Here is a 17,808-nt window from a genome sequence, read left to right as displayed (position 1 = left end):
GAGAGGAGGAGAGAAAAATTGTAAGGTTCGGGCGTTTTATCTTCAAACCCACCAAAACTCAATCTCCCAAAAATGGGGAGAAAATAGGAGTGAAAATGTGGTCCAAAACTTTGGACTAAAATGCCCCCTTACCAACGTTGTTGTTGTATGTTTTATTTTATTTTAATTTTTTGGATTTATTTGTTTTGGATTTTTTTTTTCATTAGTTTTTATTTTATAAACAATTTTGGATTCTTGAATTTCTTGTGTTTTTTTTAAAATAAAGTGGTCATTCATATTTTTTTTAATAAAATATAAAATAGTATTATTTTGTGTTTTATCTAATAGGGACATGATTGTAAATTTATACAAACTATATTTTCTATCCTCTCATATTTTTTTTTCGAACCAAACAAAAAAAAAATTCATCCCTCCAGCCAAACAAAAATAAGGAAAAATAAATATTTTTTTCTATTTTCCTTCTTTTCCATCCCTTCTTATTTTATATCCTCTCACTTTTCCATTTGTACAAACAAGCAGATGTTAAATTTATCTCACCCTTTAATAATTAAAAAATAAAAAAAATAAACTAATTTTTTTTAATTAAGCCAATAATTTAAACGTGTGATGGAAAATTCATTGCGCGTTGTCAAAAAATTAGAGGAAAGTCAGGAGGAGACAACTGTATTGTACCTTCCTGGAAAATGCGAGTTAAAATTACACATATGGGTTGGTAGAAGGTCGTACTCGCACAGACAACCCACTACTCTTCTTTTTCAATGCGTTCACTCTCACTTTTTCAATGAGTCAACAAGAGAAGGCGTGTATTGTGGAAAGAACGGTAAAGTTTCTGACGTACGTTTGAATGCGTTCACTCTGTGTTCATAATTTTCAGTCAAAAAGAGAAGGCATGTAAAGTTTCAGGCATGTATTGTGGAAAAATCATTGCGCATTGGAGACACGAACTTACGTGGTAGTACTCACACAGACACAAAATTTTTTTGTTTGAGGTGGGCCACAAATCAAATCTGTCACCTCTCACCCCTCTCTCAGCCATGTTGCCACAGCTGCTGCTGCTCTGCTTCTTCTTCACAGCCATCGCTGTCGCTGCTCTGCTTTTTCTTCGCCGCCCAACTGTCGCTACTGGTTCTTCTTCTTCACCTCTACGGCTTCTTCTTCTTCTTCGCCGCTGCTGCTGCTGGTGCTTCTTCTTCTCTTCTACCTCCTCTTCTTCTTCTTCTTCTTCTTCTTCTTCTGTGCAATATGGGTTTGATGATTTTTTATTTATTTTTTTTGTATAATGGGTATAATGATTCATATATGTTTGATGAGTTTGGGATATAAATTTTTGTATATGGGTCTAATGAGTTTAGATCTAAATTTAGGATGATTTTGATGAATTTGTAGAGATGCTGGAATTCAAGAAGAGATAGTTAGAGAATAGAGTTAGAGCATCCACACCAGCACCTTCATTTTACACCTTCACTTTTACACTAAAAACCCACTTTTTCTATTTTACACATCTAATTTTACAAAACCTCCACATCAGTTCATCTATCTTACCACATTTTTAATTAAATAATTAATTTTCTTTAATATTTTATTATTTTCCCCCAACTACCTCTTAAATTACCGCTCTCTCTCTCTCCCAGCTCATTTCTCACTTTTGCTCTCTCTCTCTAAACCCATCTCTCAGACTCTCCCTCTCACTCTCACTCTCCCTCTCCATCAACTCCCTCTCCAATCACCAGCTCAAATCACCATCCGCGAGTCCGATCGGCGAGCTCAGATCACCATCTGTGAGCTCCGATCGCGATCTGCGAGCTCCGATCACGACCTGCGAGCTTCGATCGCCATTTGCGAGCTTCGATCGCCATTTGCGAGCTCCGATCGGGATCCGCGAGCTCCGATCGGCGATCCGCGAGCTCCGATCGGCGATCCGCGAGCTCCGATCGCGATCCGCGAGCTCCGATCGCGATCTACGAGCTTCGATCGCCGATCCGCGAGCTCCGATCCAGCGTCCGCGAGCTCCGATCCACGGCAAGACCCACGAGCTCCGACCAGTCAAGCACCGATCCGTGTTTGTTTGTGTATGTATGTGTTTTTTATTTTTGAGCAAAGTATATCTCTGTATATTCTGTGTTGAGAAAAAGATGAGAGAATGAGTCTGTTGAAAACGGATCAGAAAGAGAAAAAAAAAGGAGCGAAGGAGAAATGATAAAATATTGTATAAACGAGCTACAGTAACCGTGTAAATATACACGGTACTGTAGCTCGGGGATGGTTTTACACTATTTTACCTAGTTTTAGCTCCACTGATGTAGCTCAAAATGTATAAAATTGAAAATTTTTTGTATTATACATGATTATCCACCAACTGATGTGGATGCTCTTAGAGGAAGAGAAATAATATGACGAGGGAGGGGAGAGAAAATATTATAAAAAATTAAAATACAAAACTACAAAAAAGGTAATGGTGTACATTTACATGGTTATTGTAGCTAGCTTGCATATTTACACAGTAATACATAGTCTGATGTGAGTGAGTTTTGAGCAATATTGGGTAAATTTCACCACTTTTTCTATTATGTACTCACTAATGTACACATGTGGGTGTAATTTGCAGGCTAGCATAATTTTGGAATTGTATGTTGTTAGTTAGTATGCGTTAAAAATGATTCAGTATAGTAACATCTCGAGTATTTATAGCTCGAGTTTCATATAAAACTCGAGTCTTAAAGACTCGAGTTCCACTTGCTGATGTGGAGGTGTTTTTGCCTCATGGATCTCGAGTCTTACAAACTCAAGTTTATAAAAAGTAAACTCGAGTCTATAAGACTCGATCGATTTATGTCAGCATAAAACTGAAACAAGTAGCACACTTAGCAGAAAACTGAAACACTCAAACCCAGAACAAACCCAATGCCTCACTACTCACTCATCCATAACGCCTACACGTCTCACACCACATTGTCTTTATCTCACACCACATGGCCTCTCTCTGTCACTGCCCCTCCCTATAAACAAATTTACATTTCAGGTAAGGGTTTTATTGCCATTATAGTTAGGTATTATTTATTGTTGGGGTGTGGGTTTTACTTTGCTTATTTATTTGGTAGATACTTAACATAATTTAGTTAAGATACGATGATATTGTGAATATATACAACTTTGTTTTGTTAGTGTAAATTTTGAGTATTTATTTGCATGGTTTTTGTTAGAAAAATTTATTCAGCATCTTTAGTAATGTTAGGCTCTTATCAAGAGTGTGTTTTTTTTTTTTTTTTTGTATTGGGTATGAAATAGGTAGTCCCAAGTAGGATTTGGGCTTTTTTGTATTGGGTATGAAACGATTATATAGCTAGATTTTTTTATCAGGACTAATTTGAAGACATTTTTTGTCTAACGTAAGAATGTAATGAAAGATACGCCCTTTGAATGAATTGGAATTTATACATTGACTAAATAAAATGTTTTCTACTTTGACTAGATAAAATGTTTTGTAACTAACATATTACAATTGACTCTAATAGGTTCACAATGACTGTAATTGATATAAACCTATACTACAGTGGTCCGCTTAACAATGCCAATGCGAACAAGAGATTGCCATTTGAAGGGCCAGGTATAAAGTGCTATTATACTCAAATTGATCATAAGTTGAAGACCCTTAATGATTTAAAGATGATAGTTATGAAAAAACTGTGTGTGAACCCTGCTTTGCACGACATACAAATTACTTTTTGTTCCCCACATGAAGTCCTCAAGCATCAGATTAATTACAAGTATATGACGCTAGAAGCAGATGAACATGTGAAGATCATGTTTGACAAGATGGAGAGGATAGCCCAAGTAAGTGCTATTGAGTTGTACATAAAGTTGGAGCTGCGTGCAGAAGTTGGCGCCGAGGAAATCCAACAAACAACCACAAGTTTACAAGTCACAATTCCAGATGCTCAATATGACTGTGGTGAAACTAATGCAGAAAATGCTATTAGTGTTCAGAACATTATGAACACAATTCCTGCCTACACACTTCCTGCCTTGTCATTCTCTGCAAATACTAGGGTAAATATGGAACGAAGAACAATTGTACAGGTGTGTTTACACTAGTGTTCTTACTCTACAACTGTTTTTTTTTTTTTTTTAAAGATCTGCATTTTTCGTTTTCCTATACCTACACCCCACTCTAATACTTTCTTCTCTTTAATTGCATTCCAAACACATATCCTGTTGCACTGATCTGATTCCTATTTCTTTCTTTGATTCAATTCACTCTTTTTTTAATCTTCCATTTATAGATCCCATCAATGGCTTCCTTGGACAATGAAGGAGCCAGCTTTTCTTCTCCCACTCGCCGATGGGAGTATGCTGTCTTCTTGAGCTTTAGAGGTGAAGATACCCGCGAAGGTTTTACCAGCCACTTATATAAGGCTTTGTGCAACAAAGGCATTAACACCTTCATCGATGATATTGATCTTCCGAGGGGAGAAGAAATTTCGGAAAAACTTATCCAAGCCATAAAAAATTCATCGATTTTGGTTATTGTCTTCTCTGAAAACTACGCAGAGTCTAAATGGTGCTTGGATGAACTTGCTGAGATTGTTGAGTGTAGAGAAAAGGACCAGGAGGTTCAAATTCGTCCAATATTTTACAATGTTGATCCATTTGAAATACGAAATCAAAATGGAAACTTTGGAATTGCACTGGCTAATCATGAAAAGAAGTTCAAGAATAACAAGGACAAGGTGCAAAGGTGGAGGGATGCTCTTGAAAAAGTAGCTAAGGTATCTGGATGGCATTATAAGAAAGGGTATGTATCTAATTGTTGACATCATGATTCATGAGTTTACTAGTTTTATACTGCTAATCTGGTTTGTCATAACCACTGCATGCAAAAGTATTCTATTTTGATCATATCATCTAGTACAGGGGCGGTGTCAAGTGTTAATTAGGGTCATCACATGACCACCCTAACCTTGAAAATTTACTTTATATACCTTAAAGAAATTTTGAATTTTAAATTACCATGGGTCATTGACCACCTAAAAAAAATCTTGACCACTCTTAAAAAAAAAATTTAACACTCTAAATAAAAATTTGAGCCCCATTAAAAATAGAATTCAACCTCTCCAAAATTTTAGTTCCTTGAATGTTGAACAAAAAAATTGCGTGAAATGCTATGTTCATAATATTTTTGCAACACTTTCATAAAAAATCCTAAGTTGCGGGCTATTATTGGTGGTTCAAATTAGAACCAGTATAAATTTACCACTTATAGGCTTTGTTGTAAAAGTGTTGCGAAAATGTTGTGAACGGAGCACTTTTCAAAAATTGCCCAAACAAAAAAATTAGTCTAAAAGCCCAAATTAATTTAATTGTAATTTTTTAAATTGTGTTGACAAAGGGTATATTTTAAAATCATTATTTTTTTTTTTAAATGCACATTTTTCATTAGCTAGTCCGTTAGTGCTTGCTTTAGTCTTTAGCTGAATTTGTTGAATTTATGTGACATTTTTCCAAAAAGATAATGCATTTTATTTATATTGTTACTTATTTAGGCAATATATGGGTAATTGAATTGGAGATCAATAGTTTAATGATTGTTTGACAGTGTACAATGAAAAAGATGTAGCTGCTAGCATTGATAATAAAGTTATAATACAACAATTTCAAAATATAAAAACTTGTGAAAGGAAAATAAAAAACTTCATGTATTTGAGCCTTTTCTTTTTGTGATGTCAATACGTATATTCAAGTTTTATTTTTATTAACTTTTTTTTTTAATTTAAATTTTTAATGACTAATCTAAAAAAAATTCCTGAAGCCGCCACTGATCTAGTACAAAGTTAAATAGTCTAACAAGGTCCAATTACGAGTTTCTCCCATGTATTTTTATATTTCTAATATGATGTTAATATCAAAGACAGTTGTGTGTTATAACTCACTACTAGATATCTTGAATTTGTAGTTCATCTGCTAATCTATCTAATTATGTGTTTTCTTATGCTATGTGATTGTCAGCAACGCTACATATAAATCTGAATCTCAATTCATCCAAAACATTGTTGAAGAAATATCAAATGCTAAATTAAATTGGACGCCGTTATATGTTGCTGAATACCCAGTTGGAATAAATTCTCGTGCAGAGGCCATAGAGTCACTTTTAGATATTGGGTTAGATGAAGTTTGCGTGGTAGGGATGTATGGCCTTCCCGGAGTAGGAAAGACTACAATCGCAAAAGCTGTTTATAATAAAATTGCTAAACATTTTGATGGAAGCAGCTTTTTAGAGAATGTTGGAAAAAATTTAGGGACAAATGCAGGCATAATCAAACTACAAAAGCAACTTCTTAATGACATCTCAAGGGATGGAAAATGGAAAGTGGGCAACAGTTCTAAAGGAATCACTTTGATAGAGGAGACACTTCGCTGTAAAAAGGTTCTTTTAATTCTTGATGATGTCGATGATTCGGCACCAATAAAAAATTTGCTTGGAAAATGTAATTGGTTTGCTCCTGGAAGTAGAGCCATTATAACATTACGAGATAGACACTTGTTAACTGTCCTTAAAGAAAATGTTTGTACAACTTACAAGGTCAAGGAATTTGAGGTTGAGCAATTAAACAAACACGAAGCTCTTCAACTCTTTAAAGAGCATGCCTTTCCTAGAAACAATCCTCATGATGAAGATTATTCTAAACTTGCAACTAAATTCATAGATTTTGCCAATGGCCTTCCACTTGCTCTGGAAATAATAGCTCGTGATTTATGTGGAAGAGCTAAAGATGAATGGGAAAGTGCATTAGAGAAGTATAAGAAAATTCCCATTAAGCGCATTCAAAATATACTTCAAGTAAGTTATGATGGATTGCAAGACACCGAGAAAGATATTTTTCTCGATATTGCATGTTTCTTCAAAGGATGGTACAAAGATTATGTTGTAAAAATATTAAATGCTTGTGAATTAGATCCAAGTTTTGGCATTCCGAGACTTGTTGATAAGTGTCTCATAACCGTTGATCGATATGGTAGATTGTCAATGCATGACTTGATACAACAAATGGGCAAGGAAGTTGTTCGACAACAAGCACCAGACATCCTCGAAAAACGTAGTAGGTTATGTTGTTATAAGGATTCGCTTGAAGTACTAACTGGAAATAAGGTATAAGTTCTTTTTCTTCAATTATTTTTCTCTTTATTTTTTTTATTTTTCACTAGGTAGAAGTATTGTATTTTTTCTTAAATTTTTTCTCTTTCTAAAATAAAATATTAGTTCATCAGTATTTTTTTTTTTTTTTGCTTAAAATTTCAAAATCATTATACATTTGGAAAATTATATTACTTTCTATAGTTGACTTGATGCTTCTCCAATTAGGGATCAAAAAAAATTCGAGGCATAATGTTGCATTCACCTCAATCAATAAAGGTGCAACTACACACTGAAGCTTTCAGAAGGATGGAAAATCTCAAATTTCTAATAGTTGAGAATGTACATATTTGTAAACCACTTGAATTTCTTCCCAACAAGTTAATACTTCTTAAGTGGCCCAATTATCCTTTTCACTGGCCATCCGAATATTTTCCTGAACAACTTGTTGCTCTTGAGATGCCACATAGTTGCATTAGATTGCCAAGGCTAATCAAGCAGGTATGATTATGCATATTTTTAAATTGGGATTTTTGTTAAATTTTTTATTTCAAATTTTGTTGTAATCAACTTTTGATTTTTTTCCCCTGCAGGAGTTAGAAAATTTGATAGATGTCAATCTCAGTGGTTGTGAATTTATTACAAAATTACCTAAATTATGGGCCCCAAATTTAGAGTATTTGGACCTCTCTTCTTGTCGAAATTTAGTTAAATTACCTCAATTATGGGCCCCAAATTTAGAGTATTTGGACCTCTCTTGTTGTGAAAATTTAGTTGAGATTGATGAATGCTTTGGATCTCTTGAAAAGCTTAAAACATGGTATCTTGTTGATTGCGGAAAACTTCAAATTCTTCCAAGCCAGTTCAGGTTGAAATCTCTTGATTATTTTAATCTTTCTGGCTGCTCAAGGCTTGATAAGCTCCCTAATTTTCATTCAGAAATGGAATGTTTAAAGACTATATATTTAAGGGGGAGTGGTATTAGAGAGGTGCCTTCATCAATCGAGCATCTCACTAAGCTTGAGGAATTAAGGCTTTATGATTGCAAAAACCTTCGGGATCTTCCAGATAGCATTTATAAATTGCAACAGCTTCATAAATTGTGGACTCCTACTGCCAAATTGAGACCGACGTGCAATTCTTTTGATGGCTCTTCCGGATATGGGTTTGTGAACATGACAATACTGGATTTATCGTACCTTGAAGGCATGATTGAATTAGATCTTTTGATGAAGCCTGATTACTTCCCCGCATTGGAATGGATAAATCTATCTCAAACCAATATTGTTACCATCCCTGAAAGTATTAGCAAATTTCCCAGATTAGAAGAACTTGATATTACTAGTTGCAAGCTTCTTCGTGAAATTCAAGGACTTCCACAATCAATAAGGAGGGTTTTTGCAGAGGATTGCATGTTGTTGGATACCCAATCACCAAGCGGGCTATTGAATCAGGTTTCTCTCTTTCTTTAAGATATATATATATATATAAAGAAACAATTTATGCTACTTTCTCTAAATACTTTAAGAGATTTGCTAAGTGAAAAATATCTTAAATTTTTTAATTGCATGTAGGTAATAGAAATTATTGGGATTTTACCAAGTAGAGTATGTGGTAGGGCAAGAAGCAACAAATTAATGGATCCACAGTTGACCAATTACTTCCCATCTGAAACTGAGGGTGCTGAATCTGAAGATGGGGACATATCAATGGATCCACAGTTCTCCAATCATTTCCCATCTGAAACTAAGGGCGTTGAATATGAAGATGGGGGCATTAAACGTATTATTTATTTTTGGGGAACTGAGATGCCGAAATGGTTTAATCATCAAAGTGTTGATAATTCCATATTTTTCTTTGTTGGTCGCAAATTTCCAAAATTGGTTGTCTGTATTGTTGCACAAAAGCGCTTTTATGGCACTATTGACATTTCCATCAATGGTTATAAAAATCGTGAAAAGAATGCTAATACATTTGGTAATACTCTATTTTTATTTTCTCTAACTCAACGGTCTCTACAGAGACGTTTGAATGAATCAAATCCAACTGACCAGAATCTTGTTGAGGTTTCAATTACATATAAAACCTTTTGTTCTATAAAAAGGTGGGGTGTCCACGTAGAATGCACCTGTCCTCCTCAAGAATCTGCTAAGGCACCTATTTGATATTCTATAAAATGGTTGGGGGTCCAAGTAGATGATGTTGTTGATTACTTGCCAACTTCAAAGAAACTGAGGACATTTTGATGAACTCTGAAGAAATATGCCTCAATCAAAAAATCACATTGAAACTGTTTCTCCTCTGTCGTTTCGGTCCAGTTTCTTTTGCATTTGATGCCAAGGTATGTTTCCCTTTTTGGTAGCCCTGTTTCATTTGCATCTGTTACACAATGGCAATGGATATCATATCAACTTATAAGTATTTATTGTGTTTCTTTAAAAGAAAAAAGAAAAGAAAAAGAAAACTAAATAAGTCTCTGATTTTGTGTTTTTTTTATCTGATTTTTCAAATTGAGATGCATAATTTCTATTCAGCTTACCATGTGGCTTACCATGGTGAGGAAAGATCTTGCAATTGTTTCCTAGTTTTATTCATTCGCTTGGACTTAATGGGTTTCTTGATTTAAAAAATTATGTACACCAGTTGCTTAGAATCCTGACTTTTGTAGAAAATGTGTATCATTTTGAATTTTAGAAGCTACATCAAATTTGTTGGCTGTGTACAAGACTGTTTGAGATAAATCGTAAATGATTTGCATTACAACATCACACCTGAATGGTCTATAATAATTTACTAGGTTAGCTGGTCATTTAAGACATGCTAACCAAAAATTAGAAAGGCTGTGCATTTTAATGTCTTTGGTTGGGCCTCTAGAAGAATTTAGTTCATATTTAACTGGTTGAAGAGCTTATTTTCAAAGATATAATCTAAATGCATAGGTCTTTAATATTTTTTGTTCTCTCACTAATAATTAGGAATATTTGATATAGTGAGGATCACAATTCACAGGGCCACGATTTCTTTGTTGTGGGCATAGCAATAGTAGCAGCTGCTATAACTCTATTATTCCTTTAAGTTTTTGCATTTAAAATAATATTTCTATCCTTTAGGATCCTCTGTCCACATTTTATAGCCAATTCTCTAAAGGTCAAACTAAATTTTCATAGTAGTTTGAGTCACCCTATTGCCATTAGAATACAAGACAAGCATTAACGGGAAAGCTTCAATTTCTAGTCAGTCTTATGCAAGTAGAAAAGATAGTTGGAAAATGAAAATCAGCATTTAATAGGTTAACCCAGTTTCTGAATTCTGCAGAAGGTTCTGAGCTATAAGCATCTCAAACTTCATGGCATACTGTGAACTGAAGACAAGGGCAGTCTAGCAAATTTTGTGTGGAACCTTTAAAAAAAATCCTTTGGGGAGCCCTCTACACTGAGGTAAACTTGAAGCTCCTTTTCTGCACATTGATGAAGTCGCTTAGACCCAGACTCAGTTAACCCTACATTACAAATACAGGATGAGACACATTGTTTCCTTCAAGTTGGAGGAAATGACAAACCTTTCAAGTACTCAAAGAATTGCCTCTTGGCATGCTTGTCCTCAGGTAAATAATATCCACAAACATTTGTCCATTTAAGAACTTGCCTCAATTCAACTTTCTGCATAAACAGCATATTTGATGAGAACAAGGAGGGTTTGTACTTTACTTGGAATAGACTCAGGTATCGGGGGTGCTACAAGAGATTCAAAAGGTATTGGGGGTGCTACAAGAGATTCAAACTTCAGCTCTATCCAGTTAAGCGTATTAAATGAGAATGAACTCAGTAGTTGTATTAATAGAGGCCTTGAGCATTGGTTTCAAAGCAACTTTCAGGTCTCTCTCTTTCACACTCACACTCTCACTGTCTCTCTCTCACCCTCTCATGAAGCTCCATATTTTCTATTTTACAGGGCTACTCTAGTCAACGCCATATTTATAATGATTTTTTTCCTAAATGTGAAATTCCGGAGTGGTTTTGCCTTCAAAGTGGTTCTTTATTGAGAATCCAGCTAATTCCAAATCTTTATACTAATTTTGACTGGATAGGAATTGCTCTATTTGCTACTTTCACAGTGCACAAGCATCCAACTCTCATTCTTGACAATTCAGCTACAGAAATTTCTCATGGCTTTTCTTGTTCTTTGAGAAGTGACATGGGCAGTTGGACGGTGTCAAATAAACATTTACATCACTGAGTCTTGCATGTACTTCATGCTCGATTTGGTGGCAATCTCTTAACTGCTTAATTTGGTAGTGATAGCCAAGACTTGATGGTGCAGAACTGTGGTTACAGTCTTGTGTACCAGCAAAATGTGGGAGAGTTGGTGCAAACATCAGTCCAATGCTCAACCATGTTTTCTGATAATTCCGATCTCATCCATCAATTTACTGCTCATCAATCTAGAACAAAGCGGCAGAGCCATGATGATGATAATGTTGAGGGGGAAACCAGTGGAACTGGTGGATCTAATGGGACATTGAGAGGGCTTCAGGAAAAAATAAAGCAGCAGAGCCATGATGATGATGATGAAGATGAGGGAGAACCCAGTGGAACTGGCGGATCTAATGGGACATTGAGAGTGCCACATTATCAGGAAAAAGTTTGTGCAACTTGCTATCAAAAATTCATTGTAGCCAGGGAGCCAACCCATTATTGTCATCGTCGAGAACGCTCTGAGGTACCTCTCTGTTTCTCTCATACCTTTATATGTCTAGTTTACAAGACTTTCATTTACACTTTACACCATCTATAACCTTCTATACCATTGTTAAAGAGAGCACAACTTTTTTGGTGTCTATTTTTTAAATGATCCAAAATACTCTTATACATTAATTATAATAAGTTTAAAAAACTTAAACTAAGAAGGTCAAATAAAAAAAAATAATGAACTTCAAACATCTAAGTTTTGAATACACATGGATGAGATGAGATGAGATGAGATGAGATGAGGGGGCTACTTCTGTAGTAAATACCCAAAACAAAACAAAATATATGAAGGGATGGTTTTGGTTTAGGTTTTGGTTTGTTCGGTTCCTCGAAGATACTAAAATATTTAAATCAGTAGCCTTTATTGGAAGGACTTTCCCACGTAAAGTAAAAGAGCCTATGTATTATAGAGTGGGCTTTCTAAATCACCGCCACCACAACAACTAATTCCATTTTTTATTCCTCCACACACCAACCTTGCTGCACTCTACCCCCATCAATATCATTATCATTATCTCCCTTCATTTCTCATCAATTTATCATCTCATGATAGTTTACTGGATTTTCGATGTTTGCCGTTACATCGTACTATGCGCTTTGGTATGTATTATGGAATGGTAGTCACTCTTCCACAAATTTTCCTATATCCCATTAAAAAAAATATATATATATATATATATATATATATATATATATTACATTTAGATAGCATATTAGAGAAATAACTATCTATCTAATATTTTAAATGCTTACAACATCGTAGATATTTATGATATGTGCTTATCATAGGACTAAGATCCACATATTGTGAGTGTAATGCTCTATCTTGCATGTATTCGAAACACCAAACATCATCTCTTATTAGAGATCATGTTTGGTTTTCAATAAAGTTTTTTTGTTATAAAAAAAATAAAATAAAATTGAGCCTCACAATACAGGATGAGACACACTGTTTCCTTCAAGTTGGAAGAAATGAAAAACCTTTCAAGTACTCAAAGAATTGTCTCTTGGCATGCTTGTCCTCAGGTAAATAATATCCATAGACATTTGTCCATTTAAGCACTTGCCTCAATTCAACTTTCTGCATAAACAGCACATTTTATGAGAACAAGAAGTATACCTTCTGTAATCCAATGCAAAAGTTCGATTTACCCATTGCCAGATTTTTGTTACGAATTTTGGCTGTGATTCAGGTTGGTAAACACTCTTTGCAACTTAGAGAAACACAGACTGATTATAAGAAAACCGGTAGTACCAATCCCAATACTCTAATTAAGTGGGGAAGAAAAGATTGATTGTCTCGGCAATAGAAATTTTGTTCAAGATTCATAAAATGCGTGATATTCTAACATAAATACCCCAATACCAACACCCTCCCCAAAAAAAAAGTCCTAAACAATGCGGGTTTAGGACTTGCTTGATATTGCATTCAGATCATGTTTAATCATGATACATACATACATACATATACATATATATATATTTTTTTTTTCATAAAACTGGATGTGGGTGTATTTTAAGAATTAATTTTAATAGATGAAAAGTAATTGTTGAAAGCTTTATGTTTCTCTCTTTTTTTTTTCTTTTTTGTGGGGGTGGGGGGTGTAGAGGAGTTGAAGGACTGAGAGTCTTTCATAGCATCATATAAACTAGTTCAAGAGAGTTCACAAACAATAAACTTGACTACACATGCCCAAGAGAAATTTTATTTGTTATTAAGTACTTCAAAACCCTGAAAACAAAGTGTTACAAGGTGCATCCCTGTTCAAGTTCTAAATTAGACAGGTCATTCACTAACTCCCAAAACCCAACATCAATTCATAAACAACTTTTCATTACATGTCGAAAGACAAAAAAAGGCTTTTAAAAATTGTATATATGTATTATGCATCAAACTTACAATTATAATATTGATGCAATGACTTCTTACCATCCCATGGAAATCAGAAACAAATTGCTATCGCATCTTGAAACAGAGGTTGGGTGCAGATTCACACTACTTTCTTGGAAGTTTTCATGTATATAACAAGTGAAAAGAAAATTGTACTTGAGTCAAGTCTGCATGCGGGGGTAGCAACTTTCTTAATTTTTTATGAAATTATATATCTATTGAAAAAAAAGCAATGGGATTATCTGTTCTCAGAGAAGCTGAATGGCTGGTAAGAAATGGAAACTCAATTCCTAATAACTATGACTTTTGGTTTAATGTAAGATCTAATGTTTCTAGGGGAAATTATCCACATATTACAAGGGCTTTTTATTTTTTTGACCAATCTAAAGCACAATGAAATTGTGCATTAGTGAGGAATTGATTTGCATTTCATGTAGCTAACTCTATCATTTAGAAGGAGCTAAGTCCTAGGTCAGGAAGTGCAGTTAAGACTGATTAGGCCCAATGAATTAGTCAGGTCTTTTTACTGTCAACCAAGCCTATTGGCTTCTCTGTAGTGAATACTTATATGGAAGGAGCAGAACTCTGAGATATAGTTCTTAAATGGGGGCCAACCTATGGAAGCTCAAATCCCTTCTCAAAGTGCTTATTTTCCTCTGGAAAGTGTTAAATGATAGTCTTTGGTAAGAAGAGAGTTTACAACGAGGAATATAATCACTGATGCTCTAGATCCTTATTGTGATTTATAAGAGGAATCCTTCTTTTTATTACTTTTTTATTAATTGAAAAAATATTACATCAGGTGGTGCGCTACCGGACCTTAAAGATAGTGGAAAACACTTTTGGAGCAATTGAATATAATACTTCACTAGAACTATTTGTATATTAGGTTTATTTGTGCTCTTGTTCCTTTTCTTCTGCTATGGGTGAGTGTTAGTGCCAATCTTTGTTTTTTAAGTCTCTCTCTCTCTCTCTCTCTGCTCTCTCTGTTTTTCCCCTGCTTCTAGACACTGAATGTTGCCTGCACTTACAATTTCTATCAGCAATTTAGGAATGGAAATCTACATAATCATTATTGGACTACTAAAAATCATGCTGGTGAAGTTTATTTCATGAAACAGGTTATCTAGCACCATTATTTTTTCCTTGATATGTGTCTCATAAAATGTATGCTTTTCTGCATAAACAGTTGAAGGTTAGTACTGGTGTTTATCAACAATGCTCAAGTGCTACTGCGGCTTCCTTTTGAAAAGTAGGGATAAGATGTTGGATAGAGAGATCTGATTTAAAAGTGAGAACAATGCAGAAGAAAAATGTGAGAAAGCTCCTAATTAGGATGTCGAGCACAAGAAAACTTGTGAAGATTCAGCTCACTTTTGTAGTTTGTATGCATTCCCTGAAGACTACATATCAAAGTTAAAAGAAACTTGGAGGTAAAAGAAATCATTTTGTACATTTTTTAAAAATTCAATCCATTCAAAAATCTTAGTTTGTTCTCATCATCTATAAATACTATAAAGCTAAAGCGTCTCACAAATTATGCCACGTAAGCTTTAGAGGTCTCACAAATTTACACGTCACCATTGTTAATTATTAATTTTTTAATGCTTTATTTTTAAAACCCAACCATTCGATTACCACCCAATAATTGCTCTTCACAATTTTCTCTCTTTAATCCAATGCAGACTCTCTCCTCGATTAAGTCGCAGAGCCAAGAGTGTTATGAATATTCAAAAAAAGGTTACTAGTGAAGGGTCTGTCAATCGCAGGCCACGAAACCTGCATAAGCTTTCATACTCTGAATTTGCCTTTCAATATTATTGGTTGATGTCCCCAAAAAGCTATACTGTTATACTTCCTCTGCATCTTTCATGACCACATGATCCACATTGTGAGTATCCGTTTTGTGTTATTCTTACTTTCGCTTTATTTTTCCTGCTATTGGTATAGGAAATTTTCTTTATATTTCATGTTCTTATTTATATTGGTGGTGTTGGAGTTGTTTAATTTGGTTTAGTATGCAATATTCTGTATTGGGTCAGCTCGAGTGTGTGATAATTTAGAGTGCTTAAATGGTAAATACTTGGTAACTATTTATGTAATTTCTGTTTTCTTTTACTAGGTTTAAGATATACTGCTGTGATGATTTGGAGTGTTGTGTAACTTTGTGGAGCTTAATTATTGTTTTGGTACTGGTTTTCAATGAATTTGGAATTGAAAGTCGAAGAATTATTCATTGTTTATAGTTGTACTACAAGTTGAAGATTTGGGTTAGTGGCAGATGTTATCTGCTCCCTCAAAGTGTTTGTAAGAATGCCTAAACCAAACTTTCCATCACTTAGGAAGTACAGGTTAAAAAAATCTTATAGAAAACTTTCCATTCTTACTAAAAGTTATTTTGTATCTTAAATTCAATGTGAATCCACCAATGATATCTTAACTGGAAATTGTGTCGCAAGCATTGTTTATGTTATATAGAAAACTGCTATAGGTTTATCATACTTTAGCATTGAATCTACCTTTTTCCTCTAATTGTTAGTCTCCCTCTCTCTCTCTCTCTCTCTCTCTCTCTCTCTCTCTCTCTCTCTCTCTCTCTCTCTCTCTCTCTCTCACAAGTTCTTCGCATTTTGTCCTACTCTGCAATGATCTCTAGAAAGGACTTGCAATTTTCTGTTGAGGTTAATAGAACCATGTTTCCTTAGTGAAAGTCATTTTGTATCCAAACTTCTATCTGAATTCATGAATGATAGATATCTTAACTAGAAATTGTGCCCAAGCATTGTTTATGTGAAATAGCAAACTGAGACAACCAAGAAACAATACCAACATTTTTTTTCTTTTTCTTAAATCATTGCTTGTGTTCTAATGCTTAGCTAGATTAAAATTTGATTGTACATACCCCGTGTAATGCAATTTAGAAGAATAAGTATTAAATAAACTTTACAAACTAAACAACAGAAGGTATGGAAAATAATAAACATACCATTATGCACTGTAATATCAATAGAAATACAAATTTGCTATAATCATTACCATTACATGGGTATGGGTTGCATTTGATTTCCTCTGGGCTTCACTAAATTTTTTTAGATAAGCTTTGGCTTTGAGGAAGAAATTTCCTATTAAAATAGTAGTCCTATTGGTAACTGCTTTGCTTATATTCCTTTTGGAGATTAATATATACTTTATGGGGATGTTTAGATTTTCTTAGGAATTTTGATTCATGGGGACTGCTTTTGCTAAGGTGGCAATGTTGTTACTGAAAGAGGAAAAGGATGCTTATAAGAAGCCTAAATATGAGATAAAGAAAGGGTATTTCTTCCCCATTGTTAGAAAGTTAAAATATGCAAAATATTGATAACCTAAATTGCTTGTTATGTACAAAATACAGTGATTGATAATCTAAATTGCTTCTTACTTCCCAGAAATGCCAAAAGTAACTTTTGTTGCACCTGAACTTGGGACCTCTTTGCCTTGAATTGTTTAGAAACTTTGTATCTCTGAATTAATTTAGTAATATTTTCATACCTTTTTTAATCCAACTTGTTTCTTAAGATAGGTTTTTCATCTATCCTTTGTTTGCCAATATGGAAATATTTGCTTCCTTCTAATGGTCAAGGTGTCAGTAACTACTTCTTTGCACTATCAATGTTAAAGTTGTTCTCTATATACAGGTGCTAGGTATTACTGTGGCAGCTGCTTCTAAAGATAGCACCCTAAAGGCTATAGGCGAAGGTAATTGGAAAAAGCCAATAAGCTGTAATTCAAATGGCAAAGAAGGAAAGCTACTAATTTAAAGTAATAGGATGAACCCTTTGTGCATAATTTTTTTTTTTTTTTTTTTGGACGTGTATGCCTAAGTTTTTGTTGGCTTGGTTCCTTATTTCTATTCCATGGTCAAGCATTCTGTGTATTTTTGTACCATGCTCTCAAAGGGTGTAACAATCGACCAATTAGGATTTTCTATTTAACAAAGATTCTTAGAGAAATTTTCATAAAAACTACAAAGCACCTCACTCAATATAAAATCATTGATAGTA

The 17,808-nt window shown here is 34.3% G+C and overlaps 1 protein-coding gene across 1 annotated transcript; it reads left to right on the top strand.

Annotated features, from left to right (window-relative positions):
• The first annotated feature begins 3,519 nt into the window (after nucleotides 1-3,519).
• Nucleotides 3,520-15,988, top strand: LOC142627053 (putative disease resistance protein RPP1). Its single transcript, XM_075800844.1, has 11 exons — nucleotides 3,520-4,077; nucleotides 4,281-4,792; nucleotides 6,004-7,144; nucleotides 7,358-7,630; nucleotides 7,723-8,583; nucleotides 8,704-9,470; nucleotides 10,445-10,566; nucleotides 10,646-10,733; nucleotides 11,450-11,848; nucleotides 14,958-15,201; nucleotides 15,454-15,988. Exons 1-6 carry the CDS (start codon nucleotides 3,520-3,522, stop codon nucleotides 9,292-9,294), a joined length of 3,936 nt encoding a protein of 1,311 aa, XP_075656959.1. The 3' UTR covers nucleotides 9,295-9,470; nucleotides 10,445-10,566; nucleotides 10,646-10,733; nucleotides 11,450-11,848; nucleotides 14,958-15,201; nucleotides 15,454-15,988.
• The last annotated feature ends 1,820 nt before the right edge of the window (nucleotides 15,989-17,808 follow it).

The sequence above is a fragment of the Castanea sativa genome, chromosome 3 (genome assembly GCF_040712315.1).
Source record: "Castanea sativa cultivar Marrone di Chiusa Pesio chromosome 3, ASM4071231v1".
NCBI lineage: Eukaryota > Viridiplantae > Streptophyta > Magnoliopsida > Fagales > Fagaceae > Castanea > Castanea sativa.
This window is presented reverse-complemented; position numbering and strand designations above follow the sequence as displayed.

What these genes read in the sequence shown, in the direction of transcription:
- LOC142627053 (XM_075800844.1), top strand. Translation starts at nt 3,520, where the DNA reads ATGACTGTAATTGATATAAACCTATACTACAGTGGTCCGCTTAACAAT. An exon ending in AACGAAGAACAATTGTACAG is followed by an intron (nt 4,078 to 4,280) that starts GTGTGTTTACAC and finishes TTCCATTTATAG; the next exon opens with ATCCCATCAATGGCTTCCTT. An exon ending in CAAGCGGGCTATTGAATCAG is followed by an intron (nt 8,584 to 8,703) that starts GTTTCTCTCTTT and finishes AATTGCATGTAG; the next exon opens with GTAATAGAAATTATTGGGAT.